Source organism: Etheostoma cragini, chromosome 7 (assembly GCF_013103735.1).
Source record: "Etheostoma cragini isolate CJK2018 chromosome 7, CSU_Ecrag_1.0, whole genome shotgun sequence".
Taxonomy (NCBI): Eukaryota; Metazoa; Chordata; class Actinopteri; order Perciformes; family Percidae; genus Etheostoma; species Etheostoma cragini.
In genome coordinates this window covers 23,296,073-23,323,360 of record NC_048413.1, presented here as the reverse complement: position 1 = coordinate 23,323,360, position 27,288 = coordinate 23,296,073, and the positions used below count along the sequence as shown (strand labels likewise).

The 27,288-nt window shown below is 40.0% G+C and overlaps 2 protein-coding genes across 4 annotated transcripts in view; both read right to left on the bottom strand.

Annotated features, from left to right (window-relative positions):
- The window catches only part of chchd6a (coiled-coil-helix-coiled-coil-helix domain containing 6a), a 74,822-nt gene extending 57,016 nt beyond the window's left edge, over positions 1-17,806 (bottom strand). For 2 of the 3 annotated variants that reach the window (XM_034877271.1, XM_034877273.1), the window contains exons 1-4: positions 17,579-17,806; positions 15,430-15,523; positions 14,277-14,397; positions 13,038-13,182 (exon numbers count right to left, since the gene is read on the bottom strand). In XM_034877271.1, coding sequence (XP_034733162.1) covers positions 13,038-13,182; positions 14,277-14,397; positions 15,430-15,523; positions 17,579-17,662 — 444 coding nt within the window. In that variant the 5' untranslated portion in view covers positions 17,663-17,806. The remainder of the gene's footprint in view (positions 1-13,037; positions 13,183-14,276; positions 14,398-15,429; positions 15,524-17,578) is intronic. The other variant, XM_034877272.1, reaches the window with a different exon arrangement.
- A 719-nt stretch (positions 17,807-18,525) lies between these two features.
- On the bottom strand, positions 18,526-24,172 carry LOC117947305 (E3 ubiquitin/ISG15 ligase TRIM25-like). Its single transcript, XM_034876074.1, has 4 exons — positions 23,552-24,172; positions 22,528-22,667; positions 20,401-20,568; positions 18,526-19,747 (listed from the first exon to the last, which is right to left on the bottom strand). Exons 1-4 carry the CDS (start codon positions 24,170-24,172, stop codon positions 19,039-19,041), a joined length of 1,638 nt encoding a protein of 545 aa, XP_034731965.1. The 3' UTR covers positions 18,526-19,038.
- Between the last annotated feature and the right edge of the window lie 3,116 nt (positions 24,173-27,288).

The following is a 27,288-nucleotide window of genomic DNA, read 5'->3' as shown; positions in this document are numbered from 1 at the left end:
CCCCCCCCCCCCTCTATTTACTCTGTTGCGTTTATTTAACACATAGCTCCCAGCGAGGAAATACATTAACACTCAATAATAATCTGACTGATAATTACAGCCAGGCAACTACGCAGAGAAAGGAATAGGACAACATGGGCCCTTTTCTTGCTTTACATCCATTACTTTCACTCTGACGACTCCTTCTTTCATGTGACACGCATGAAATGTTTAGTTCAGTGGGGTCAATTAAATCTACAATACTGCATGCATACTACCAAGGCGCATCTGCATTAAAAACCCAATATGTCCTTTGTGACATAATTTTTGCCTTTTTAAAAATTTTACTAGGACCTTTTTTTGTCGTGTCCTTCTTTGTTTTTTATTTGAAGTTTTTAACAACGTCAGAGGAAGCGGACCAATTCCTTTTGGTTTGAAGTGTAGTACTGTCTGTGATGTCGGTGCAATGCCCTGGTATCATGTCTGCAGTTATAAGAAGTATTTAAATTGCCCAAATTAAGATTTTGTGCGGTTCAATTTTAATTGCTTATCCAAACCTAGGATTGATGGAAATTTAAAAACGTTCGCCACACTCAAAACACAAGTGTGACCTACCAAAATAAGAGCTCCGGTAAAAAACTGAATTGCAATACAAATGGTGCGGCCGTGACTCAGGTGATTAGAGCGGTCGCATACCGAGTGCAATTAGATAGTTCTTCAACCAATCACAACGAAAATCCAGGTGAACTAGCAACAACAGCGACATCAACGGGTTGCTGCGCTTCTGTGGCCGTCATGTTGGATTTAAACAAAAAGCTGCTGGCCATCGCTGCGGTCTGGCATCGTGTAAAGCCCGCCTCAACAGTTATGACTAGTGTCTCGATTTGGAAAAATTAGAAATGGCCTTGAATGGACTCTTGGCCAGACTGACTTGCAAAGCAAATGTCAAATTTGCTAGATATTTGTCAGGGTTTTCCCAGGCTAATGTAAACGGGCTTTGAGTATTCGTTAGGACTAGAAAAGAGCTATATAAATACAGTCCATTTACAAGTAGAAATCTTGCCTCAATTATGACTGGCCCTTTTCTCTGTAGACAATTTAAATGGTCATTTTAGGAAAAGTTCTTAATGTGACAAAATGTCTTCTCTGAAACATTCAATTTAGCTGCAATTTAGCGTTCGACAGGATTTGATATTTTTACTTGTTCATGATGATTTGAAGTATACTATTAAATGAGATGTTACCTCATTTGTAGCAACATTGGTTATTTCTAGAGGATGTCTGAATCGTTCTTTAATCTCAATAGAAAAAAACTTCCCAGTTTGACAGGGATTTTTTGTTGGCGAGGCAGCAATCTATAGTGTTCATGTGGTTACTGCAGGTAAAGAACTACATTATATATATTATATATATATATATATATATATATATATACACACACATACATACATACATACATACACACATGTATTAGTATAATATTAGATTAGTCTGGGGGAAAGTTGCAATGGACAGTCAGTCATTACTGTAATTGAGAATAAAAGACTTAGAGAACAGACCAAGGCATTTCGACAAGGTCCTTTCAGTTCAAGTTGAGCTGGGAAGTGTTGAGAATATGGATTTTGCAGTAATAAAATGTGCATCCCAGTCCATTGACACCTTTCAATTTACCAAGCTCTATCATATTACAGTTTCAAAATTATATTTAGAAAGATGACCCAGAATTACTCCTTAAGTGCTTCAGTGAGCTACAGCGCACTAATCTTTTAAGTAAAAATTTGACTTTTTGTCAACTGTAAGTATGCCTGAGACGAGCCAATTTGGCAGTAACATTATTGCGAATAGCTGGAAATAAAAAGCAATCTGATCTGATGTCCATTCTTTTCTCAGTATGTTCCTTTTTTCTTTTCTTTTTTTTTTAAACCAAGATTTACTGCACTTCCTTCTGCCTGCTCACTTGTCTCCTCTTACCTTCCTGTGCAGTGAGGAAAGCTGAGCTCACAGTCAGCCTAACAGCTTTACATGCAGAACCATGTCAGTTCCTGCAGATTACAATTACTGATACAACTGCAGGCTTATCTGCACCTCACCAACTCAACTCGTTCACTCTCCTCTTTCCCTCCATTTCTGTCCATGTCACTCCCACCATCTCCCCATCTCCTTCGCACACTCATTTATCCAAACATTCTTTCCCCCATTCACTCTTACCTTCCTCCCCTTTACTATTCTTGCTCTTTTTTCTCCCCAAACACAGAGACAAGCTCTGTGATTAACTGTGCATGAGTTCATCCGCCTGAGTGCCCTTCTATGTGAATATATGCATTTGAACCTTACATGTATCATGCAAAATGAAAACATGTGTGATTGATATTCATACAGTCAGACTCTTTAAATTGCTTGAAGGATGTACATCCATTGAAATTCAAGACAAAACCAGTGCAAAGCCAAGATACTCATTTTTCACTCATCTAAATGGCATAATAGCAGTGTGTTACCATATGTCTGACTAAATAAGCAGTCAGAGGAGTACATGAAAAAACATTAAGCTATTTACATGCTCATATGTACTGCTATAATGAAGCCTGTCCCCCATCTGCTTCTCTCCTCTGTGTGTGTGTGTGTGTGTGTGTGTGTGTGTGTGTGTGTGTGCGTGAACACAGCTGTTTCTCTCACACCCGTAACCAAAATCTGAATGAGTTTACGGAGTGTGTAAGAGAGAGACAACACTGTTGCTCCATCAGCAGAGAATCTCCAGCTTATTACATGGGTTTAGGTATAAACAAGTGAGGCAGGTTTGTCCAATCAGAGCCAACATCTGGCTCATTCCAGCTGGGCTGCTTGACAGACAGACAGACAAGAGGGAACCCAGCACTATTTCGCTCTGAAGTGGGTCTGATGCCGCAGAATACCATCTGGGAATTAAACACTGGGGATTTAGAATAACGTTTGGCTTCATGGTCTTTGCAATATAATAGTGGCAGTACTGTTAAGGGGAGCATTCCTGAGACGTGATGGCCATTCTGTGCAAGTGCTTTTTACATTTTTTCAAGATGATTTGTTTTTGTTTCTTTGATATGTAATACTTTAATGACACTTACATCAACCCAATAGATTTTTATAGTGCATAGAAATACCAATAAAAATACCATAAAAATGTGTAACCAATAATATTATTAGATCATGTGAAAATTTTAACTTCGATAACGTGAAATCATTTAAAATACAATTTGTGAAATGTAATCGTGCCGGTTCCTGTATGTTTTAAAAACAGTAATGTCAAAGTGTATGATGGGGCGGGGGCAGTCTTAGTCAGTGTCCTCATTCAGGATCCTGGTGGCCTGAGGGTCTAAGCGCTGCTCTGGTGTACAGTGCTGTTCATGAGTATAGGAACCCCTGCTGAAGTTGACTAAACAAGAGGAATAAAAAGATCATCTTTTGGAAATTGATCTTATTGCCTTAATTAAAAAATAAGGAAAAATCCAACCTTTAAGGACACCAATTGTCTTTGTGAATAAATAATGTATTGTAAATAAATAAATGTTATTCATTAAAATACAGAGAGCATAAGTATAGACACCTCTATGTTAAATTCCCATAGAAGCCGCCAGATTTTTATTTTTAAAGGCCAGTTATTTCATGGATCAGGATACTATGCATCCTGATAAAGTTCCCTTGGCCATTGGAATTAACCCCCCCCCCCCCCCCCCCCCCCCCCCCCCCCCAACATCATCACATACCCTTCACCATACCTAGAGATGTGGAACTTTCCATAAGATCATCACTCAATGCAATTCAAACCAGCTATAAGCTAACTGAAATAAAATCATGCCAATCTATATGTATGGTGAAGGGTATGTGATGATGCGGGGCTGTTTTATTGTAAATATTTAATTTACATTTATTTATTTACGATACATTATTCATTCACAAAAAAAATTGGTGTCCTTAAAAGGTAGATTTTTCCTCATTTTTGAATTAAGGTAAAAGGGCCTTCTGGTCTTATTTGGTGTCAGTAACATTTGCCCATCACTACAAGCCTGTAAACAGAAGTTTCAATGAAGAGAAGGGAGAACATTGCAGCGCTTTAAAGAACATATTATATAGTCTTTATATATATATAGTATATAGTTTAAAACTCAGAAGAAAGAAGTAGCATTTGTGATGCAGTCAGCTCTTGAAATTAAATGAGACTCAAAGTCATTAAAAAAGTAAATAAAAGAAAAATTAAAAAAAAAAAAACTATTAAGAAATGTAATCGTGAACAGGGATGAATTGAGATCTCAATTTTACAACTATTAATCGTGCAAGTCTAGGTCGCACGCAATGATGCAGGAGTAGAAAAAGGGACATCCGAAATTTCCTCAGGTGTTGAGTGTCGGGGTGAGTTGAAGCAGTCCCTGCCCTGCCTTCTTGTCATCAGGGTCATCTTGGCTTGGGAATGTCTCAAACAAATAGCCTGCGTTACAAACTGAGGGTTATGGTATTTGAAAGATGTGGGTGTATTGAAAGATTCTATTGAGGTGGATTATGACAAATGTAGGATGCAGTGCATTTCTATTTCTATATTTATCTGAAGTATCTCAGCTTTTGCTGCTTATAATTTGAACCACTCTTTTTATAAATGTCCCCTGTGAGATCCCCAACTTTATGAAAATACAATATTGAATAGCTAAAGTCTCCCGTCAAAAATAAATAAATAAAATAAAATCTCTGGAACATATGTATTTCACTAATGAACAAAAAGTAGTTTGTAAAATAAAAGTAGCATATAAGTCCAGTGATTGTGTATTGGGCTCTGAGTGCTGCCAAACAGACACAGCACTGAAGCTGCTGCTCCGCTGCTCCGCTAACATGCTGCTCAGGTTACGCCTCCTGTGTAGGCACGGTGGAAGTCTTTCACCATATGTGGTTAATTGTGTTGGAACTGCAATCCTGACTAACACGTTTTACAGTGGGCTGAGCAACACAAGACAATTATAAAGTTTTATTTATTTCATTTTTGTGGGCTCTACTTTCCAGCTGTGGCAAAATTAAAAAACACTGTGGTTGCTGTTAAAATATTAAAACAAGAAAATTATAGATTGTATTCTACATACCTTTTTTGATTGTATGTGACTCACAGGAAGAGTGTTAATAAGCCAGCAAAGATATACAAGCAACACAAAAGTACACAGGTAGTGACTATAGTGAAACAAACTTGAATCAATTGTTCCAAATTTAAAAAAGTACTTACTATGGAAAAAATATATTTTAATTGGTATTTTTACACTTTGCATGTGATATTTTTCTTAAAGACTAAAGTAGTTGGAACATTACAACAGAATGTGTCCCCTGTGTCTACAACCAACTCTCATAATACAAATATTTGGAGAGATACAAGGTCATGGTCAGGAGAGATTAGGTATCATGGATTAACATGGGGAAACTCTGCTTTAACATTTGTGACTGTCTTAACATTACGAGAATGTCACACTTGAAATTTAACTTAACATACTGCATGTTGGGCTCTGAGACAAAGTAACAGACAGAAGAAAGAGAGAAAATAAAGTGAGAGAGAGAGAGAGAGAGAGAGAGAGAGAGAGAGAGAGAGAGAGAGAGAGAGATGCTTCAACCTTAATGTGAAATCAGTGAAACATTGAATAGGCTTTTGTTGCCATCTAGTGTCCCTTGAAGGAACTGGGTAATCCAGCATTTCAACAGATGTTCTATCCAGTAAAAAATGACTTATATAAAAATAACTAATAATTTTGACTGAAATTTAACTTTTGTTGAAGCAAATCAACACTTCACCTTTGTCTTTGGCTCTATACAGTCTGAAATTAATTCTTGTCTCACCTCTCACATTATAACCCTGCCGTGGTTTGTGTGACAACTCCAATTTCAGGACCTGGAACAGTCCCACTACCTTATAAACCTGAAATTATCCCCCTGACATATTCACCTCCAGAAGACTAACCTCTTGTGTGTAGCGGTCACAGAGAGCTGCTTTTCTATCAATCTGCCACGCCCATTTCATTTCAATGGGACACATTTACCCGTTTTACAGTGAGCATTGAAGAAAAATGTAAAATGGTTGACCTCCCCTTTAGTTTTGATCTGTGAGTCCCTAAAGATTTAGACAGTTGTTGGGTGTTGGGTACAGGACGGTGACACTAGAGTGCACCAATTTTCTCGTTAAGTGTTATTATGCATTATGCATAGTTTGCCAACAAAAGCGTATGCTATTAGAATAATATGAAAAATGCTGTTCTGTACACATAGTAACTTGACCAGCTCCCATTGCATCCCGTTGCATTATGTCCTCGTAGGATGATGTAACCGATTCAAAGAATGAGAAAAGTGTGGATGGCATTTTGTACTAGCTGAGGTCCATCAGAGGAAGTTAAAGGGCGGCTAATAAAATAGGCTTCCTAATTGTTCTGCAACAAAAGAAAGAGAAAGAGAGAGAGAAATTTAGCATATGCTAATGTGGCTTATAACCTTTTTTGCTTTCAACAGGCACCAAAAGGCCATTAACACATTATAAAAAGAGAAAATCCCTTTTAGCGCTTTAGTTCGACTTGCTTCCTTTCTTTCCATTCTCCTGATTCCCCTCTCATTCTGAAATTAATCTGCGGAAGATTTGCTATTAACAAAGACTATTCACAGTGGGCGAGGGCCTTGCCTTAAAGATGAAGAAAAAGAGAGGGGGAATGGCGGGATCAGGCAGTTCACTGAGAAGAGGACAAAAGACAAAAGGAGATGAGTGATGGTGTGAAAGGCGGAGAAAAGAAGGACATCATTGCATTGCTCTCTCTGACTTGTGACTCAGTGCTTTGCCCAGACAGGAAGCCCTCAGTCACCTGTAGCACCTTCTCTCCCTTCTCCTCACACCTTGGTTCCACATTCAAGGTGTAGCTCTGCATCATGGGTGCTTCTCAAGTCTCTTACTTATTATGTCCTTGCTCCTCGCTTAAATAGGAAGTCGTTCTCATCCGCCATCTTAAAGGCTGTCTCAAAGCTCCCAGGGGTGCCAGACTGGGATGAAAAGGGGACTGAGTGCCCAAGGACCGGATGTGAGGAGGGCCCAAAAGGATGTTTGGAACAATGCCTTTATGTACGCAGAGTAGCCCAGGTAGACCAAAGATTCACATCGAGACTAAACCGTTTTAGAACATTGCAGAGAAAAGTTGTGGCAAACAAGCTGAACTGGCCCATTTCAACCTGACTCAAGCCAGCTGATGGTGGCACCCTGCGACTCAGCTGGTCAAGTTGTAGAGGCTAGTTTTAGAACGTAAGAGATGTCACCTGTGTCAACAGCCAATAGCAAAGTCAGCTACAAACTACAGGAAAAAAAGATCATTGATCCCATTGATTTCTGTTACTAAACAGATAGACAGAGGCTCAAGGTGCACCTGCATGCACGTAGGGTCGAGCAAGCTAGAGAGTGACTGAAGAGAGTGTGCACCTAGGACGAATGTGAATGAGAAATAAAACATGCTTTTGCCATGTTTCATCACTAGAAATGTAACTGTAATATCTCACTATCACCAACGTTCTCCACCTTCATGTTTAGACGCAACAAATGATACATTCAGCAACAAAAATCCTGCAAGTCGTAAGTTAGAACAGAAGTACAAAGAGTCGTTGCCATGGAGATGATACACCGTGTTGTTGCGTCGGTGTGAACTGGCAGGTTTCAGAACGATGCAGTGGTATGCCCCTGCTTATTCCTGCCCTGGAGAATGAGGATCCAGGAGGGATCTATTACCAGTACGTCACTTAGGTCTTCTGACCGGGAACTACTACTTGTCCTCGACTGTGTCTCCAGTAAAAAAAAAAAAAAAAAAAGGTGACCAAGTCTTTAAAAGCACTGACCCTGTGGAACGCCCTTCCTGCTGTCATAAGCTTGTTTCAATTCAATTTGATTTTATTTACTGCTTCAAATTATAACAGAAGTTATCTCGAGACACTTCAAAAATAGAGTAGGTACACCACACTGTATAGTTCTTTGGTCTCTGTTGAGCTCTGCTTTTTTTAAAACAGCTGACAACGATTTTAAGTGGCCTTTGTCTCACGTTTGTACACTTCTTCTTTTTTTGAAGATTTACTTTACTGTTTTTATTTCTATTTGATTCCCTTTATTGTAGTCCTTTGGACAGTTTTGTTGGTCTTTTAACAATGTTACTTGTGTGACGAATTTTGTGACTTTGTTCAGTTAAAAAAAAACTATATTAAATAAACACTACTACTACTACTACTACTACTACTACTGGTTAGGATAAGCCATAAGGGAGGACATAGGAGAGCAGCCTTCCCGAAAACCAGGCAGATTTAAAGCCAATGTTAAGGCGCTTTTGAACAGGACGGCGTTCACATTTGTTTCCCTCCTCCTTGTCCATCATAATCATCTTTTCTGCCAACACCTCTTTTGTTTTTAAAACCCTTCATCCTTCTTCTTCTCCTTTTGCAAGTCCCAAAAATTGAGTCGTCTTGTAACCTCCTTTGAAGCATATTTCCCCCATCCTCTTATTTATCCTCCTAAAGAAACTAAGAGTCACTCCCTCTATTTCATTCTCACACTTCTTTACCACGTCTTCATGATCCTGCAAGAGATGTTAAATTGCTTGTGAAGTTGTTGTTTTTTTCCCCTCCAGTTCATTCCCTCTTTTTCAGCTCAATTCTACAGGAAATGTGTGATGTCTCTTTCATTCCCATTCATTCGCGGCTCCTCTTCATTCTTCATCCTAACCCCTTCACAAAATCGTCAGTAATATCTTTTTCATCTTCACATCCTTCTTGCTCCAAAATTACTGAGCTAAGTGCTTAATCAGCTGCCACGTCTCACAAGTTTGTCTTTTTCATCCTTTTTTCTCCAGGATATATTGCAGTACTGTCATTTCTTTAAATACTTTAACCATAGGCGTAATTTACCTCCAAATTATAAAAACTAGACTTTTTCTAAAGTTTGTGTTTATTTTAAATGGTTTTCTTTTATTTTTCTGCCATTTTTGCAGCTTTTAGAAAATGTTTTTCTCAGCTTTTCAGAATTTTCAGAATTTTGTTGCCTTTTCAAGTTTTTATTTCGGCTTTTTTTAGAACGTTTTCAAGCTTTTTTCAATACATTTATACATGTTCAGGAACCTCCCTAGATACATCTATTAATCCGAGGCCTAGAGAAGAACGAGGTCAATTCCGAGACCAGAGCCTTCAAAAATGTGGTCTTGAGACCGGTCTCGAGACCAAGACTGATCTCGGGTACAACAACAGCCAAAGCTGGCTTAGATAGGGCCTCCAATTAAGAAAGTGGTCTCTTTTGCCAGAGTTGGAAGACATGAATTACATACAGTAGTCACAAACCTGTTTTTTTTAGTGTGATGTAAAACTGAGATGTAAAACATAACGCATTCACAGCAGTTATGAAAAGCAGCTGATTTTTTCTGGCAGGGGTTACACTGGACAAAGAGCTGTGGATGATGGGTGAGCAAAACCTCTGATTTGTCAGTGGGAGGGCAAGAAAATCTCATTTGAGTAAAAGAATTTGAGCAAATCTGTCCACACTGCATGTGTATAGTGTGTATATGTATTCATAGCACAAGAAACAGTAATTACAAGGAGCCCTCAGCATTAGAAAGTCCTGTCCTGCTCGACCGGTCATTCTGTTCACGATGTCCCTACAGCGGCTTTCTATTAGCTCCGGGAGAGTGTTGGAGTGGAGATAAGACAGCGTGCCTCAATGTTGGGGGAAGGCAGGTAGGAAAGTAGAGGAGGGGGGGGAGGAACAGTCACGTGAAACAGGCACCGGTTGGTGTGTAAAACAAGCTCCCCCCTATCCCACGACTATACCTCCAAGCCCCGCACGACTCCTATCTCCAGCTCCAGGAAACTCTCAGGGTGCAATTTACCGCTTGCATTGCACTGATAATACTGTCTCCGGGGCAGGAAGGAGAGAGTAATGGGCTGGGATAGAAAAGAGAGAAAGAGAGAGGGAGATAGGGGGTGGGGGTGGGGGCGATACAGAAAGAGAGCAAGGAAAAGAGGTAGAGAGAGAAAATGGTAAAGAGAGGGGGAGATAGGAATGGGGATGTAATAGGTGAAAAGAAAGAAGAAGGCAGAAGGAGTATCACCATGGAAATTACAATATGCAATCCCAAGGCCCAATTTGTGTCAGTTTGTCTTGACTTGACTCTAAACAAACATATCTCCTGCTACTGAGAGACCTATATCACTGAACTCACTCACAACCCACTGACTGCAAAATTAGTGGAAAGAGCATGTGTGACGACTCCCACTGGGTGGTGGTGATCTGCTGATCTCCCCTCGTTGAGTTTAACGTTACGGGTGCAGCCATCTTGGTTGCAGATGTGACAATTTTGGACGAGAGGGAGGAGTGAAGGAGGAGCCCTTACATTACACACTTCCACTGGCAATCACATCATAGCCACCTCCTAATCACAGCCCTGCTTTATCTCAAATTTTAAAAACAATGAGACCATAATTCAAAAATTGAACATCATTCTGTGTTGCAGTTAAAACTAAGCATGGAGACCATGAACTCATTATGAAAACGTTTACTGAAGTAATATATCAAGTGAGAAGTGGGACACTATCTCATAGAGTTCGACAGAAACCCACCTCATTTTGCAACCGCACGTTTCGCCCCCTGCTGGAATCCAGATAAAATGTCTATGGTCAAACTTACAGTGTTCAGTCAAAAGTGCTAGAATGACTGCTGACCAAAACTAAAAAAAGGTAAGGTGTAATTTCAGGTGTCAAACTACAAGAACAACTTTGCCGACCGGTTGCTGGTGGATGATGCAGCGGGAAGAGGATTTTCCGATCATACACCATTTTAATTAAAAGACATCTCAGTGAAAAACACGGCACAGAAGGCTTTTGCCTTAAGTCAGGGGTCTTCAACGTTTTCCAGGCCAAGGACCCCCAAACTGATGGCGAGATGGAGCGGGGACCCCCTAATTATATATATTGTATAAAATTGTGTTATATCAAACTGGTCTTATAGTGCCACGTGTAAATGTACCTTGTTATTGTGCATTCAATATTTTCGTTACATTACTCCATATGTAATAGACTCTATTACATATGGAGTAATGTAACGAAAGTCATTTCGCCCTGGGATTATTAAAGTATTTCTGATTCTGATTCCTCGTTGATGGGACAGGTGTTGTGAATGAAACGGTGCCCAGCTTGAAAGAGCTCCTGTGTGTCGCTGAATGTGTGCATTGATGACTGAAAGACATCTTCTGCCTCCATTTATCTGTTTACTACAGTGTGTTGAATTCATGTTAATGTGTATTTAAAGACATTTCAATTAGTGGAAAAAATTTCAGGGGGGGGGGGATATAAAAAAAGTCTAATCAACCAAAACTTTCGCGACCCCCATGCAGTACCTCCGCGGACCCCCTAGGGGTCGCGGACCCCCTGTTGAAGACCCATGCCTTAAGTTAACTATACATGACAGTCAAGGGCAGAGGTAATTCAGGCATGTTAGCTTTAATCTTCCAAACTGGAAGAGGTGATCATTTAAATTATCATTATGGCCCTATCTTGGCCTTAGGGTCTTTTCCTCGGGCAGCAACATATACAGCTGGGCTGTCACAGTCATTCTTGTGTCTTGTGTCAGGGATTGTCCCACAATGAGATTGTCGGTTTACACCTATCACAATACTAGCCACTGGGGGACCTTAGGCCGGCTGGGGGAACTCATGTTAATGAATATGAAAAACCTCATCAGGTGACATTTTCATGCCATGGGACCCTTAAAGTGGTGCCACCCATGAGAGAGAAACATCACCGCTTTCAAACAAGCAAAGCGGCAGTAGATCAAGGCCACACCCCCACCCTCCACCTTGCCCCATAAGCAGGCTAGAAGAACTGATATTAATGTTAAAAAAAAACTCATAAAGTGAAAATGTCATTCATTGGGACCTTTAAGATAGCAAGTTTAAAAAGGCAAGGGCTTCAGTCCAAATCAACATGGATTGCATAACTTTATTAATGATTAATTTGACAGAGATCTTGCCTGATGTTGACCGGCTTTAGGGGACTATAAGCCTGCTACTGTGTGCATACTGATTTTGCCCCATTTTTCTTGCTTTGCATTCATGGTTATGGACTTTTATACCCTGGTCTGGGTTAATAATCGATTCTAATTGGCTGCAGGTTGTCAAATACCGTACAAAGTGATATAGAACATCCACTGAGTAGCTCCTCCCTAAGTAGTTTTTCCTTCCAAGTTAATGTGCTACATTACAAGAAAAACAATAATAATCTAATTATCTTATTTACATCTTATTTACTTGTAGTCCTGTAGTGTAGTCCTTCAATGAGACAAAAGCTACAAGAGTATGTTCCACTGCCCCTCACATCTAGTGAAACAAAGCAGCCAACAATATAAATGGCGTTTACTACTAGACGCTTACTACTACTAGCAGTGAACTACGAGAACCTTATTGCGAGAACCTTACGGGATGGGAATGATTGTTCCAGCTACTTTTCAAACCCTCAGGTCTTACAATGGAAATCGAGTTATTGTTTAGATTTGGATATAAGAACGCATGAAGCAATGACAAGGCAACCGCCGGGAATCGGGCATTAACCAAAAAAACAAAAAACAACAACGCATGAACAGGCGCTGTACTATATATTTTCAGCAATGTCCATTTCTTTAATCATTCAATTGATTTCTTACTGCATTTTAAATTTGCCATTGATTTCTAGATACAACATCCTTTAGACTAACTGCCAAAGCTTCAGGTACTGATGGACCATCAAAGCAAAACATTTTGCACAACGAATAGCTGTAGTTTGAATGTGGAATCTCGTAACAATTATTCAAATTACTAGTCTGTTAAAGATTAACATCACTTAATGCTGACCAGCTCCTGCAATCAATCAATGATCAATGGCTTGAAAAATTACTGTTAGTTGATAATTCATTGCTAGCTTCTTTGCTTTTATCCCAGGAGTACAGTTGTTTTGTCAAAACAATGCACTCTGTGTGTGTGTGTGTGTGTGTGTGTGTGTGTGTGTGTGTGTGTGTGTGTGTGTGTGTGTACCAGTTGTTTGGTGTTCTCGGCTTCCTGGCGTATGTGTTGTCTTTCCTGAGTCATGGCTTTAGTCATCTCTTCCCTTGTTGCCTCCCTCTCTCTTTGTGCTACTTTGGCCAATTCCTCCTTCAAGATCGCCTGCTGCCGTTCATACCTGAAACACATACACACACACACATAAACACACACATAATTATGCTACCATTTGTTGCATAATATCAGTTTCTGCTATCCAAATCCACTCATTTCAGTCAATCTGACTTAAACATATTTTCCACAAGGGGGCAGCATATACCGAATTTCATCAGACCTGTCAAATACATTGAGTATCTTAAGAAAACTTAATTTAAAATGTAAGGAAAAATACTGTTAACCTTTAGTTTGATCTCCAGTTTAAAATGCAACATTTGTTTCTACAATTTGACTTTTTCAGTATTCAATCAAAAGAGGGAGGGTGTTGAGGAATGTAATGCAATTATATTGATCCAATGGACATTTTGACATAGATGACATTACTAAAAGGAGGAATGTCTGGTTGAAAAGAACATTATGGACTCTCAAAATGTAACTGTAATGTGGTTCTTTGGTCCTAAACCACTAGTAAACTCCATGACATTACAACACACGTTTAGCACATGATGCTAAACATTCCATTTCCCTGGAATCAGTAGGCAGCTAGAAGCCTGGTCTAGACATTGTGTGTATATGTATTCATACGAAGGAAAAAGTAGCTTGAGTAAGGAATAAGTATCTTGGTGTTATTCTGATTGAACGCAACAACATACATATATTAAATTAAAGTAGTTTCACTCTGTGCAAGCCTGTATGATACCCATAGTTCAACAAGATTTGGCACACCTGTTGCTAGCCATTGAATTTAAGAGGAAGCTCCATTATGTATGTATAAGATTGTAAGAGAAAGTATGAGCCAATCACTCAAATGGTCACAATTCTGTACTGGGGCCTCTTAATCTACTGCAACTTATTTTATTTTCCTGAATAATCCTTTACAAATTATAGTGCTTCATTTAGTTCTTATTTTAATGCAAAAAAAAACTATAGTAAAAAATGAAGAGGTGCTCTGTGTCACTACAAAAAAAATAAAAGAATACTGAGCATATGGCCTGATGTGGTTATTTTTGTACATCAATATTCAAATGTACTTTTATTATCCCCAGGCATACATCAGCTGGAATGTCTTTTCCACCAATAAGAACCTGTGTTCCATACCCACGTTCTTTAACCTACCTTCTCTGTTGTTCCTTAGCGTCGGAGGCTGGTTTGCTAGAGCCGGGCTGGGTACTGGGTTGGGCCTGGGGCTGTGTGCTCTGCTGGGGTCGAGAGCTCGAGCTGGCGCTGCGAGAAGTTCCTGGACAAAGACAGAGTGGATATCAAAAGGTAAAAACTCTTGCGGAAGACAAACTATTATGAACTTGGTGACCTAAATCATTATAAAACAAAAGCCGTAATACAGATATAACTAATACATGGTGTAATAAAATGATACCCGGTTATTTAACTTGAAAAGAAAGTAGAAGTCCGCTATGGACTATATTCCTGCTAGAGTTCGTTAGCCCTAAAAGGGTTCTGTTTCTGATAGGGAGGATTCAAGTGAGCGATTAGAAATAGAACGGTCAATTAAAGACCAAATATGACTCCAAAAACAATGGATTCTACACTTCCCATTATGTAATGTTTTTTTCATGCTGCCTGCCTACAGTGGTCTACAAGATGAGAAATCTTCAGGCCTATTTCATCAGACTTGAGAAAGCTCCTCCAGAGCCACAAAGGTGCTCGTACAGCTGCAGGGTTCAACAGTTTTGTTATCACTTGTCCGGTTGGGCAAGTGAAAAAAAAAAAATATTCTACTTGCCCGAAATCTGTTTTTACTTGTCCCTATACATAAAGGGTGGTTTTGGGTTGTTTTTTGCAAAACATTGAAAGAAGCTGAAGAAAACATAAAATGTAAAAAAAAAAAAAAAAAAAAAAAACAACAACAAACAAACATAAAAAACATTTAAAAATAACTTTTTCAAAAAAATGAAACAAATAATCACAAGCCAACTCAACTTTTGATTGGCTAACAGCGCATTTAACAAGCAATCTCCGCCATGGCAAGGTAACGAAAGCATCAGTTATGATATGATGATGCCCGACTTTGTGTTTTGCTTTTCCCGGGCCATCAGGTAACCCTATTGTTGAACCGTTAGCTGTATACACAAATTGAGCAGTACACTTCATGACTTATAAAACTAACCATTACATCTGTAAAACTCCCCTTTTATGTCCAAATGTGGAATAAGAAGTCTAAAAGTTTTACTATAAAAACAAATTATTTACATTCCTTTTCAGGACACATAATGTTTGCTGTACCTGTACTGTTATTGTAGGGACATATTACCTGTGTCTTTCTGAGGGCTTGAGGTCGATGGGGATGCGCGTTCTGGAGCAATGTTAGCTACTCCTCTCATCCTCTGGAGAACATCTTCTGACAGCTAGGAAGGGATACAGAGCAACTAATCATCTCTAATAAAATAAAATCTAACTTTTATCTTTTTTTAAACCTTTGGTGCGCCAAAAGCAAAAGAAAACAGTGGGTCACTGTAGTTCTGCTCTGGTTCTGTTTGGTGTGTGTGTGTCCAGGGAAATGGTTAAACCTAGTTACATTAAAAAACCACAGTAGGCAGCAGCAGCCACTGACTCACTGTTGCTATGACTCATGAGATTTGAATGCGCAGGCAGGGCTGTTTTCATGTTTTAGAAATATCTTACAAACATACATTTTCACAATTATTATAATGCATGGAAGTACCAGAACTATACACTCTTAACTTGCTTGAATTGCAGAGGTTGTATCTTTTACATTCCAGTGGCTGTGAGTACAGCTAGGTCTAAAGATGCCTTCAAACCCTACGGGAAATTTGGAAATTACATCCAACAAGCTCATGTTGTCCAGCTGCATGCAGTTATGGTGGAATCTATTGTTCCTCAGGGCATTATGGCTTTGTTCAGTAACCTGTCTGTTAAATTAAAAATCACAAAACTTGATTAAAAGGATTGGAAAAATTACTGGCCAAATGCCACCAACTCGTCTTCAGGAGCTCTTGAAGGAGGCGGTGAGGAAACAGGGTCCTAAAATCCCCATTGACCCAAATCATGTCCTGTATAGTGAGTTTGAGCTGATGTCTGCAGGCAGAAGATACAGGTTACCAATCTGCAAGCGTAACAGGTACAAATTCTCATTTGTGCTGCTTTAAATTAAATTAATGAATAAGAGGTAAGGGGTGTGTGTGTGTGTGTGTGTGTGTGTGTGTGTGTGTGTATTTCTGTTGGGTGTGGTCACAAGAGTGCTCTACCTGTAACCGCAATGTGAGAACCTCGACCACTTAAGGCCAGCAAAAAATAGATAAAAGTACCAAACTTTTCTGCTTGTCTAAAGTTGCACTTTATCAGTTAAACCGCCTTTATGACACAAAATATGTGAGGGTGTTGTTGTAAAAGTGAGGATGGAGTTGAGGATGAAAAGGTGAAAAGGGGTCATAGACTAGGCTCAAACATGCTGCAAAGGTTGCCACTGTCATACACTGTTCAATGTGTTGTTCCTGCTAATCATTTTCTTTCCCAGTGTTAAACACATTCCTTTTTTTTACTCCCCTGGCTGTACACAGATGTTTGTATGGTGAAATGAAGTCTTTGTTAATGAATGTAGGATTGGGAGCATTTGCTTGTATTCAACAAACAATGTAAATACAGCAGAATTATTGTAATGTTGCAGCATGCATTATCACTATTAACACATTTTAAAACATTTAGGGGAGAATAGTTCAGTATCGCTGGCTACATGTAGTTGTCTTACTTATTACTGTGTAAATATAGCACTTCGGAAAATTACGACACTTACAATAGTACTGGAAGGCAGCAGTGTCAAAATGCACAGCACGCCAAACTTCATTCGTAATTTGCTAATTTTAAGGCACCTGGGTTAAGGACAAATATCGTCATAGCTACAACAACATTTGAATCTCATTAACTTAGCAATGCTTCACCGTCCAGCGTTAATGATTCGTTAGCCTCTTAATCGCTAGCATAACGTTAGCTGTAGCTACGCCTTTTCATTGTTGATATCAATGCTAGACGTAAAGACATGTGGGATTTCTAATTTATGTGGTGTGACTGAGTGGATAATTGATGCGCCGAATTGACCAGAAGACCTCTAAGGTTTTAAAATGACGTTGTCATCTACCAGATTAGGTTATTTTGCCGATAAACAAGGCACCCTTAGGCATTAAGGCATTATTAAGACAGGAGTTTGGCGTAACGTAAAAGGGTCCTTTCAGGTCGTACATCAACCTGCTCCAGCCCCTGCATCCCTTTACATCCTCCTCATTTCAGCCGTAGCTTTATTTGGTAGATATAACGTCAGTTCAACTCAGAATAAACTGGTAACTTAATTTACTATGCTGCAACACGCTAAGTAGCAAGTTAGCAGCAGGCGTAACACCAAAGTGACGTTAGCATGGCTTATCAAACGCTAGCTAAATTAGCATTACCTTGACTCCACGAAGAATCCTGACTCTGTCCTCATCATCGACACCGAAAGACACTTTTCTGGTCGTACTCTCTCCCGAGCCCATGGCTTCTGGTGTAAAGTGGCAGCTTTGCTAACGTTAATGAACTGGTGTTGAATAACGTTACCAACATGAATTAATGTTAGTGTACTGCCCAATGACAAAATGTGTGACAGATGGGATATGAGTTGCCAAATACGTCTTTATCTATCCCCCTTTTACAGATGTGTGTAAAAGCCGGAGCATGGTTTCTTATTAATGTATAAATAAGAAGGAACAAGTACATTGAATTATTCCTAACGCAATTCGGCATATGCATATCTTCATAAGATCTATTTAGGTGTAATACAAAAAGGTTGAATCACTGTTAGTTACCAATCCGCAGCCCAACCTGGCAACCCCAATGTCATAAAAACCATAGAACCTGTGTGAAGCATAGACAGTAAAAGAAATGGACCAACAGATCCCGTTGTTCTGGACGATGACCTGCCAAGAGCCATGATACCATACACACAAATTCCCACATACTGTATATACATACAAATATGAATAAAAAGTAGTGGCGCATGATATATCGACTCAATATTGTTATAGTAATATCATGTTGTGCAATATTATGTCGAAGTGTGTCATATTTTGTTTATTTTGTTGCGTCCTGTCCGTTGGCTGTGTGGCTTAGTTGTGTTCAATTTAGAGCTCGCTTGAAATGCTATAATGATCATCATTTCATTGGTCAGTTAACCTGCCACTTGCACATATTAGTACACGTCAGCGTACGGGTCCACTAAGTTACAAATCCATGAAGCGTACCATGTGACGTGTGTGCATATTTTGAGATAGTGACGGTGTAAGTGAAGAAATAGATAGAGACAACAAAATGTAACAAATCAGACAAGTAAAAGAAAAGTTGTGTCCAGTTCTCTTTATTTATTTTATACTGTACAACCAGTGAAACATGTCCTGTTCTGTAGACACGGTCGTTATGTATCTATTCATATTGTACCAGTCCAATTTGACAGTCTGGTGAAATAAACCGTGTTGTATTTTTATGAACATCTATCTATTTTGATGCCTTTTCCCTTAACTTTTGTCATTTTACATGTTTAAAAATCTCTAAATTAATATTGATATCTCAATATTCATAATCATTATTGCAACATCACATCTTGTCAATATTGTGCAACCCTAATAAACAAACAAAAGAGTTTAGTTGTAGCACAAACATCATATTCAGCCCAAGTGCCATTGTTCAAGTTTAAGCATATTAATGTTTACTATATAAGGAAAATAAAATAAAAACTTCATAACCAATCTGCACTTTTTTTAATGCATTCCCATTCAGATGTTTGAAAGAAAGCATTGAATACAAAAGTAAGAAACATTTTTTTAGTTTGAGGCAAATTTACACCCAAATAGAATCTATCTAAAAATAGGATTTGTGTTTACATCCCACTGTGCAGTGTGATCCAGGACTCTGGTGTGTTTGAATGTATACTGAACGCTGGGTAAACCGGCTCCTTAAACACAGCCCTGAAGGTGTGGAGGTGCTCCCTGTGTCCTTTAATGTTGTGGAACATCAACGTTCCAGCCTCATAGTCCAGCATTATCTCAATCTTCAGCAGATGATTGGCCATATCCCCCAGAGCCACACTGCACGAGGACTGGCACCCTGACAGCTTGTTGTTTTTCCATTGCAGCCGCCAGGAAACAGAGTTGTGTCCTAAACGACTGTGGTCACCACGGCGAGGTATGCTCTTGTAACACACACCCAGTGACCACATGCTGTTGGATCCCACTTCTACCACCCAGATGTGCACACCACTTGAAAACCCCTGTCTGCAAAGAACCTGGGAGGCACTCGTAAAACGCTCTGGGTGCTCTGCATATGACTGCTTGGTAGGGCTGTACTTGACTGTGTGCAGATCATTGGAGACTATCAGGCTGGGGTGGGCAGTGCAGAGGTTGAAGGTGAGTTCCAAGGGGCTCAGGAGGATGTGGAGGGAATTTAGGAGCCGTGTCATTTCTGAGTGAAAGTCTTGGGTTTTGAGGCTTGCCTGAAGACGCTTGGTGTTCAGTGGAACCTTTGAGGGGATTGTGGAGGGAGTTGTGTCTGTGACGACTTCTCTCAGCTTATGTTCAATCAGCATGAACCTGGGGGGAGGAAGCATTTCCTCAGTCTATTTCCATTGTTGTTATGCTAACATGACTTAGCTTCATGTCTTTACTTATGTAAGCTGCATGAATACACAGACATACGGCTTGGAAAACATTTTCCTAGTGTGTGTTTGTGTGGACTTTTCTGTTTTGTTTTATATTTTAGAAGCGCTAACATTGAACATGTTCATACGGCACTAGTTGGCATTATTATATGCACTACTGTAAATATTACCTCAGTTTGTGAAGCTTCTTAAAGGTGCTCTAAGCGATTTTTTTTGTCACATTCAGCAAACATCTACTCACACAGCCGCCTGTCCGCAGAACACACTGTAAAAACATGCAGTCTCTGTAGAAAGCCCAGGGCCCAATCTGGCCAAAAAAGCATACACAAACAGGTTTCCAGCCAATGGGCGACAAGATGTGGGGGTGGGGGGTTACTGTGCGGAAGCAGGGAGGGAGGGAAGGAGAAGGGGCCGGATGAGGAGGAGGGAGGGGCAAGCTAGTATCCTTTTTTTTTTAAATACTTTGAACGTTAACAAGAATTAACGTCACCCAACATCGCTTAGAGCACCTTTAATAGTTTCTTTTTCCTATTATGTTTTTTGTTGTATTTGTTCATTTTAAAGCAACATAGATTTAAGTTGTACCTGTGTATGAAGATGCATGTGTCTGTCTCGCTGAGGGCCTGTGTGGCACTTCGCTGCGCCTCCATTAACTGCTGCTGGCGCTCTTTGAGTGCACTCACTCCGAGGAGCCTGCGTTTTCTGCACTGGTCTCTCTCCTCCTCAAATAGCACACACAGGCGTCCCTTGTACCTGAACACAACACAACACAACAATGGTACATCAAAATGAGCGTAAACTGTAAGCTTCTGTCTGCAAGAAATTGTCACAATGATTTTCCACCTAGAAATATTACTTCCTCCTCCTATTATTGCTAGCATTGCTCAACAGTATGTTGTGTGGTTTGCTTCATATGTGAGGACAGCAGTTTCTTTTATTTCAGTTTGTAAGGAAATCAAACTTTACAAAACAGACAAATGAGATTAACTCATGTCATTTAGTCCAGTTTTAGAGCTGTTAATGAATAGTCCATGAGATTTAAACACTATTACTTTGGTCAAAATGTCTAAAAATGCTGATAAACTGGATTCATTACATCAAATGTTTGGTCTACCGAGCTCTGGCGTGCAATCTGCAAAAGTCCCTGCTTGATCCTGCTCTTTAAGACTAAAAGAGTAACTGCTTCCGGTAGTCTGATGCACTATAATTCATGTAGTACTATAAATCATCCTGAGACTGATTTAACAAATAACCTGTGAATTACTTACAATACAGTACAGTTTCCAACAGAGTTTACACTTTATCTTTTAAAACTTACAAAAAATATTCCTCATTTAAAGTGCCCATATTATGCTCATTTTTAGGTGCATAATCGTATTTTGAGGTTGTACCAGAATAGGTGTACATGGTTTTAATTTAAAAAGAAAAACAACAAATTATTGTTGTACCACACATTGCTGTGCAGATCCTGTTTTTACCCTGTGTGCTTGGGTCTCTATTTTAGCTACAGAGTGAGACATCTCACTTGATTAGCTACAGAGGGAGACATCTCCCTTCTGTACTATCTTTGTTGGGAGTCCCACATAATCAGTAGCTAGGTAAGATCACATCAGCTAGATAACTTTCTCACAACTTTAGTGAGTACAAAGAGGGATTAGCTGGGAGACTTCTGCTATACAAGGGGCACTTACCTGCCGGAATACCTGCAGAACAGGGACATGAAAGTAGTTCTTTTGTAGATTATGGTGAACTAGTGTGTGTTGTAGCAGTGTTTTCGAGGTAACAATGTAGAAAGCCATGCAGATTTGGAACAGCTCACCCGGAAGGCAGAGGACATAATTTGGGACGGCTGTCGCTCAGTGGTAGAGCAGTTACCTGCCAATTGTAAGGTTGGTGGTTTAATCCTGCAGTCCCATGTCAAAGTGTCCTCGGCAAGACACTGAACCAAGAGTTGCCCCTGATGCTGCGCCTTTGGAGTGTAAATGTGTTTGAGTGTTTGTCTGATGAGCAGGTGGCACCTTGTACGGCAGCCTCGGCCACAGTGTGTGAATGGTTCCTGTATTATGTAAAAGCGCTGTATAAGAACAGTCCATTTAAATGTAGAAACCTGTATCTTACTTAAAACTGCATGGAATAGTTTTTTCCCTAGTTTGTATGAGTGGGGAAGCACCAGAGACATAAAATAACATCCCACATACCAAAAGTTTTTTCATAATATGGGCACTTTAACACTTATTAAGATTAGTCAATGTGTATTAATTTATACAAATTATTGAATAGAAAAACACATCCTATATAGATATCAATGTATAAAAAAAATCCATAAAACTTGAATGAAGATATAAACCTTATCATTTCCCCCATTGTGTACATTACAGTACAGAACATCACAATCACCTTACAGTCATATGAGCAACTTGAAAAGCAGCATGTCTGTTTTTCGTTTCTTGGCTGTTTCCAAAGGGGTTGAGATTATTGTAAGTGTCTACAAATGAAGATGAAGAGGGTGAAAGTTCCAGTTATACATTTACTATCATCCACTGTACTCTTAAAGGCACATTGTGTAGGAATTCCTCCCATCTAGCGGTAATTTTAAACCATTGATGACATATTTAAGAATGAAGACATTAATTTCAGCTAATGAAATATTTAAAACACTACGCAGTGTGCCTTTAGGGCAGGATCAATACCAGCACAGGTGCAGTATATTACCTGTCCACCAGTGCAGCCATTCCGTTCATGACAGTGACAGCCTTGTTGACCACTCTGTCCCCTGTAGCTTCAGCGGCTGCTTGATCCTCTTCTATTCTCTGTAGGAGACTCTCTGTCTTCAGCAGCCTGGAAGAAACCCCCTGCAAACACAGATTTATGTAACACACATTAGAGATGTGTGCGGTTTACACTTCTCTAAGTAATCTCTAATAGATAGCAACATATGAATGCCGAATCGGCGGGCAAGACTTCGGCATCAGAGGCATTCTGGTTTCCTTTTGTAGTCAGATTGCAACCTGTTTGTAGTTTGAGTATGCTTTGGTTGCATGCAGGTAAACAGTCTTTGCAAAGAGTAAAAGACCAGGAACACATTGGCCGGACTGCAATCTCAGAACCCATCAGTTAGTGTGGGTTTGAAGTGTAAACTGAGTGTAATAAGCTAATTGTGAAACAATCCGGTGGTAGAAGTTGTCTCTAATCTCCAACTCTATTCTTGCGTCTCAAGTTGCTAATCGGGGGGTAAACAATGACCAGCACAAGGATGAGGAAGGCCCGAGGCCTGTACTACGCAGTAAGATTTGGCGTCAATGGGGTAATGTCAGGTTCAACCCAGGGTTGTTAATGTTACAGTTAAGCCTCTTCATCATTGCTTGACATTTAGCACTCTCTAAAGCGCTCTGTTTGATTCAAGCAAAAGTAAACATTTCTTCGTTATTAATTCATTTTCAGAAAGACTGTGTGCATGCCTGAAGATATGTTTCACATTTTTGCTTTCAGACCTGCTGCACTGACCAATAGAATCTCGAGGACAGCAATATGTTTCAATGTCTCTAATTTCCCAATAAACTTCTTTCAGGGAAATTATTTGGAAATTTGACCGTAAAATAAAACGCTGTCCTGTGTTTCCCTTTATCACCAATTCCTAATATTGAAGACATTTGCAACACAGATGCTAAAATACCACCGTAAGAAAGAATTCTGTAGAATAAAAATCAAGTAAATGTAAATGAAACCACAGAAGGACCTTGGTGCAGCTCTCCAGCGCTCTCCTCATCTCCTGCTCGGCTAGGTTGAAGGTGAGAACATCGTGGTTCTGGTGATGGCCCTCTGTGAAGCACGTGCGGCACATTAACGTCATGTCGTTGGAACAGAAATACTCAAGGGCCAGACGGTGAGTGGCACAGCAATTCAACCCCAGCTCAGTCAGGGGCTCCACCATAATGTGTGCCCTGAACGCCTCCTTCTCATGGTGTCTTTGAAGGTGCCTGGGACACAGAGACACTTCACATTTCAGGCAGGTCTTCACAGCCAGCGACTGCTCATCTATACATTGGTCACAGAAAACCTCCTTCTTCTCAGGCTCCGTCTCACGCTTCATGCTAGACAGCTGTGGCGCCTTGGCTCGGTAACCTTCGATGATGCTGGAGAGTTTAAAATTTTTCTGCAGGGACTCCACACCCTGATACTCCATGCGGCACTCTGGACAACGTGGAAGGGTTGTGTCCCTCTTGTCGGCGGTCTTCCAGATACAGGCTTGACAGTAGTTGTGTCCACAGGGGAGAACCATCGGATCAGAGAACAGCTGGAGGCAGATGGGGCAGCTCAGCTCGAAAGCCAGCTGATCCTCTGGCTTGGAGTAAGACATGATGGGAGATGATGAAGTAGGTTTCTTCTTTTGTCACTTGCCGATTATTTCCCTGACCATGTTGTTCTTGGTGTCAAAACCTCCCAACCTTTTACCTCGTTTACACCTTTTTTGTCCTAAAACTAAATCTCAAGTTCCTTCTTCACTCCGTCTCCACTTTCCACCCTGGTGAGACAACAGGTAAGTCTAAAATGACAACAGGTAATATAGGCATTATAAACAGAGCAAACAAGGAAGTCTTCAGCCCAAAACAATTGATCAGAATAGCAGGAGGAGTATCCACATTCCTTTCCAAGGGGCCCTGTGGTTTGTGCTAACAGAAATTCACACCAGCATAGGGGATGCTGTTGCTGGTGACAACATGCAACACCTGACAGCAGTCCGGTCCGCTCAGAGCTCCTTTTGGAAATAAGAAAGTAAGTGAATTGACAGGTCCCATATTGACTGGAAAGCTCAGAGCACAAATCTAGCCCGAGCCATCTTATTCCAATTTCTTGTTTCAGCTTCAGCTTTCGTAGGTAGACTTGAAAATTCCACATTATCCCAACTCATAAGGTGTATAAAACTCATGCTCTGACATCATGGGCCATCAATTTGGGGTTTATAGATATTTGTCTTTGTAGTTAATCCCACCAGGATTATTTGTTTTTCTCAGGTAGACATAAATCTTTTTCAAGAATTGATTTTCTTTTTGCATCCCCTCAATTATTTCATCCAAATTATAAAGCAATGTTACTTCCAACGGCATTATTATATGCAATGCCATACTTTTTCTGCTCTAATGTGCACAAAGCTATGTCACTGAAACTGCAAAACCTTAAAGATGAGTTCACCAAATTACTGATAAACACCAACAAACTGATTTTACAGTCCATCATTAGTCAAGAAAGAAATAAACAACATTTGAAACAGAAGTCTGAATTTCTAATTCACAGAGCAAGACAGCGATATTACTTTCAGGGTGCTAGACCCAACATTGGTCTATACATTATTTCTGGTCCTTTTTCTTGAGACCCCTCCTCACCTGGTTTGATCCAGATATGTTGTGTATTAGAAAAGTCCTGTGACAGAGCCTTGGTCACTCCATGACAGTTTTTTTTTGCCAATGTTTCTAATAAACAGTGCCAGCTATGCTTTGGCCCCATTATTTCTCATCCAATGAAAACTTGGAGAGTAACTGAAACATGCTGCCACATAGCTTGCAACTGGCACACTTTTTTCACCATCGTTTAATAATACAGCCCTTCTGATTGATGGGAGGACATTAAAAGCCCCACAATGGGAACAAAGGGGAGTTCATTGTCTAAAAGACATTTTTGGCGAGGTTGGCTTGTTACCCTTCTCTGAGTTACAAAATGCATTCAGTCTACCACACTCCTCTTTTTTCTTTTACCTTGAATTAAGATCAGCACTCAAGGCGTATGGTGTTCCCGGCCTTTGCCCATGTTTTTTTTACTATGCTTTATATTTATATTTTTAATGTGCAAGGCAAAGCACTTATCTTCCCATGATATGGAAGTGCTCGCATGTTGGTCAGTTCTGGAACAATATTGCATACAAAATTTCTGCTTTGATTAATGTTACTGTGCTTGTTACTGCCAATGTCTTGATTCTGAACGACCTGTCAGCCTTTCAGCTCTCTGGGATTCAGAAATGTGTTTTTTGCTGGACTTACAGCTGCAAAGAGAATGATTGCAACCTGTTGGAAACTGCCTCACATTCTGTGTATTATATTATATTATATTAGGATGTGGTGTACATGGAACTCAGGACAGAAGACTCTGGACACTTGGCGGAGCATTGCGGACTCTGTGTAGCCTTGTGCTACAGGCCAGACCTCTAACTTGCGCAGGTGTTTGGTCCCTTGTCTTGTGTTTCTGTGTGTGTGTGTGTGTGTGTGTGTGTGTGTCAGTTTATGTATCTGTCTGTTTCTGTGTGTATTGTTTTGTCTCCCTCCCCCATTAATCTTTCCTCTCTTTTTTTGGGGGGGTCCTGGGACGCGCATTCTCCCTCTCACTGTTATGTTTATAATTGTTTGTCACTGTTTTTTCCTTAAATATATAAAAAAAATAATAATAATAAAATTGACCACAAAAAAGGTGTAAAAAACTCTTTCTGGGACATAAGAAATGCATGACTGGTTTAATTAACGGCAACCTTTGTTTGTGTATCTGCATTTGCTTGGATGAACCCAAAACAGAAGAGCCTGGTATCATAAACACATGCTGATGTCTCCTGTTGACTGTAAACACCACATTACAGTAGAGGATGCATTTCATTTCACTGACCGTATCAAGGTTACACCTTCCAACAAAAAGTCAAGTGGAAGTAATCAAAACGGTAAGAGTTTGTTTGCTATGAAAAAGTGCAGGTATCCTAAGCCCTTGTTTGATGGGTGTTAGGCGTTTTAAGCCCCCAATGTCGCCTTCCAGGCAGCACTGCCTGTCAGGCAATAGGATTAGGCAATGGTTAGGGTTAGGGTTAGTCTTCTCTAAGCCTCTCCTCTCTAAGAGAAGCTCATATGGCGGCATGTTGATGCTAATAAGCCATCACCTTCCGTTAGCATTCCTTTGACTGACATTCATTTTGGCGCCACTTTGACAGTGAATTACTTTACATCGGAAGCTTTTAAAGTCTATATTTTACCATTGTTTAATTCTAAAGAAATTCTACTAATAATACGTTATGGCTCGGTACTAGATGTCTTTGTAAAAATAGGCAAACGATTGGGACTTACTGTCGCAGAGTAGAGGAATTTCCGTCGAGTACAGGGTAAGCGCTCAGACAGTTTGGACTTGCATTAGCTGTTTAGGTTTAATTACTAATGTTAACTAGCATTTTAGTTAGCAATAATTAGCCTGTGCAAATGTTATCTCCTAAAATACTACCTACGCTCTCCGTCTCTGCAAGATTGGGAATGACTGAGATTTCTCTTGCACAGCTACCAGAAGACTTACAACGTTCAGACAGTTTGCTCACCTCACAACTACGCCGTCAAGCTCATTTGGAGGCTGCGCAGTAACGTTCAGCCATCAGCGGAAAAGTGCTTCAAATATCCTTCAATGGTCTCCGTCCGGAGCATAGAGATCTGTTGGTCCATTTCTATAACTGTCTAT

Excerpts from the sequence above, each read along its gene's own strand:
- LOC117947305 (XM_034876074.1), bottom strand. The coding sequence starts at position 24,172 with ATGTCTTACTCCAAGCCAGAGGATCAGCTGGCTTTCGAGCTGAGCTGC. Across the intron at positions 22,668-23,551 it reads CGCTGGAGAGCTGCACCAAG|GGGGTTTCTTCCAGGCTGCT; the intron begins GTCCTTCTGTGG and ends CTGTGTTTGCAG. Across the intron at positions 19,748-20,400 it reads ACATGCATCTTCATACACAG|GTTCATGCTGATTGAACATA; the intron begins GTACAACTTAAA and ends TCCTCCCCCCAG.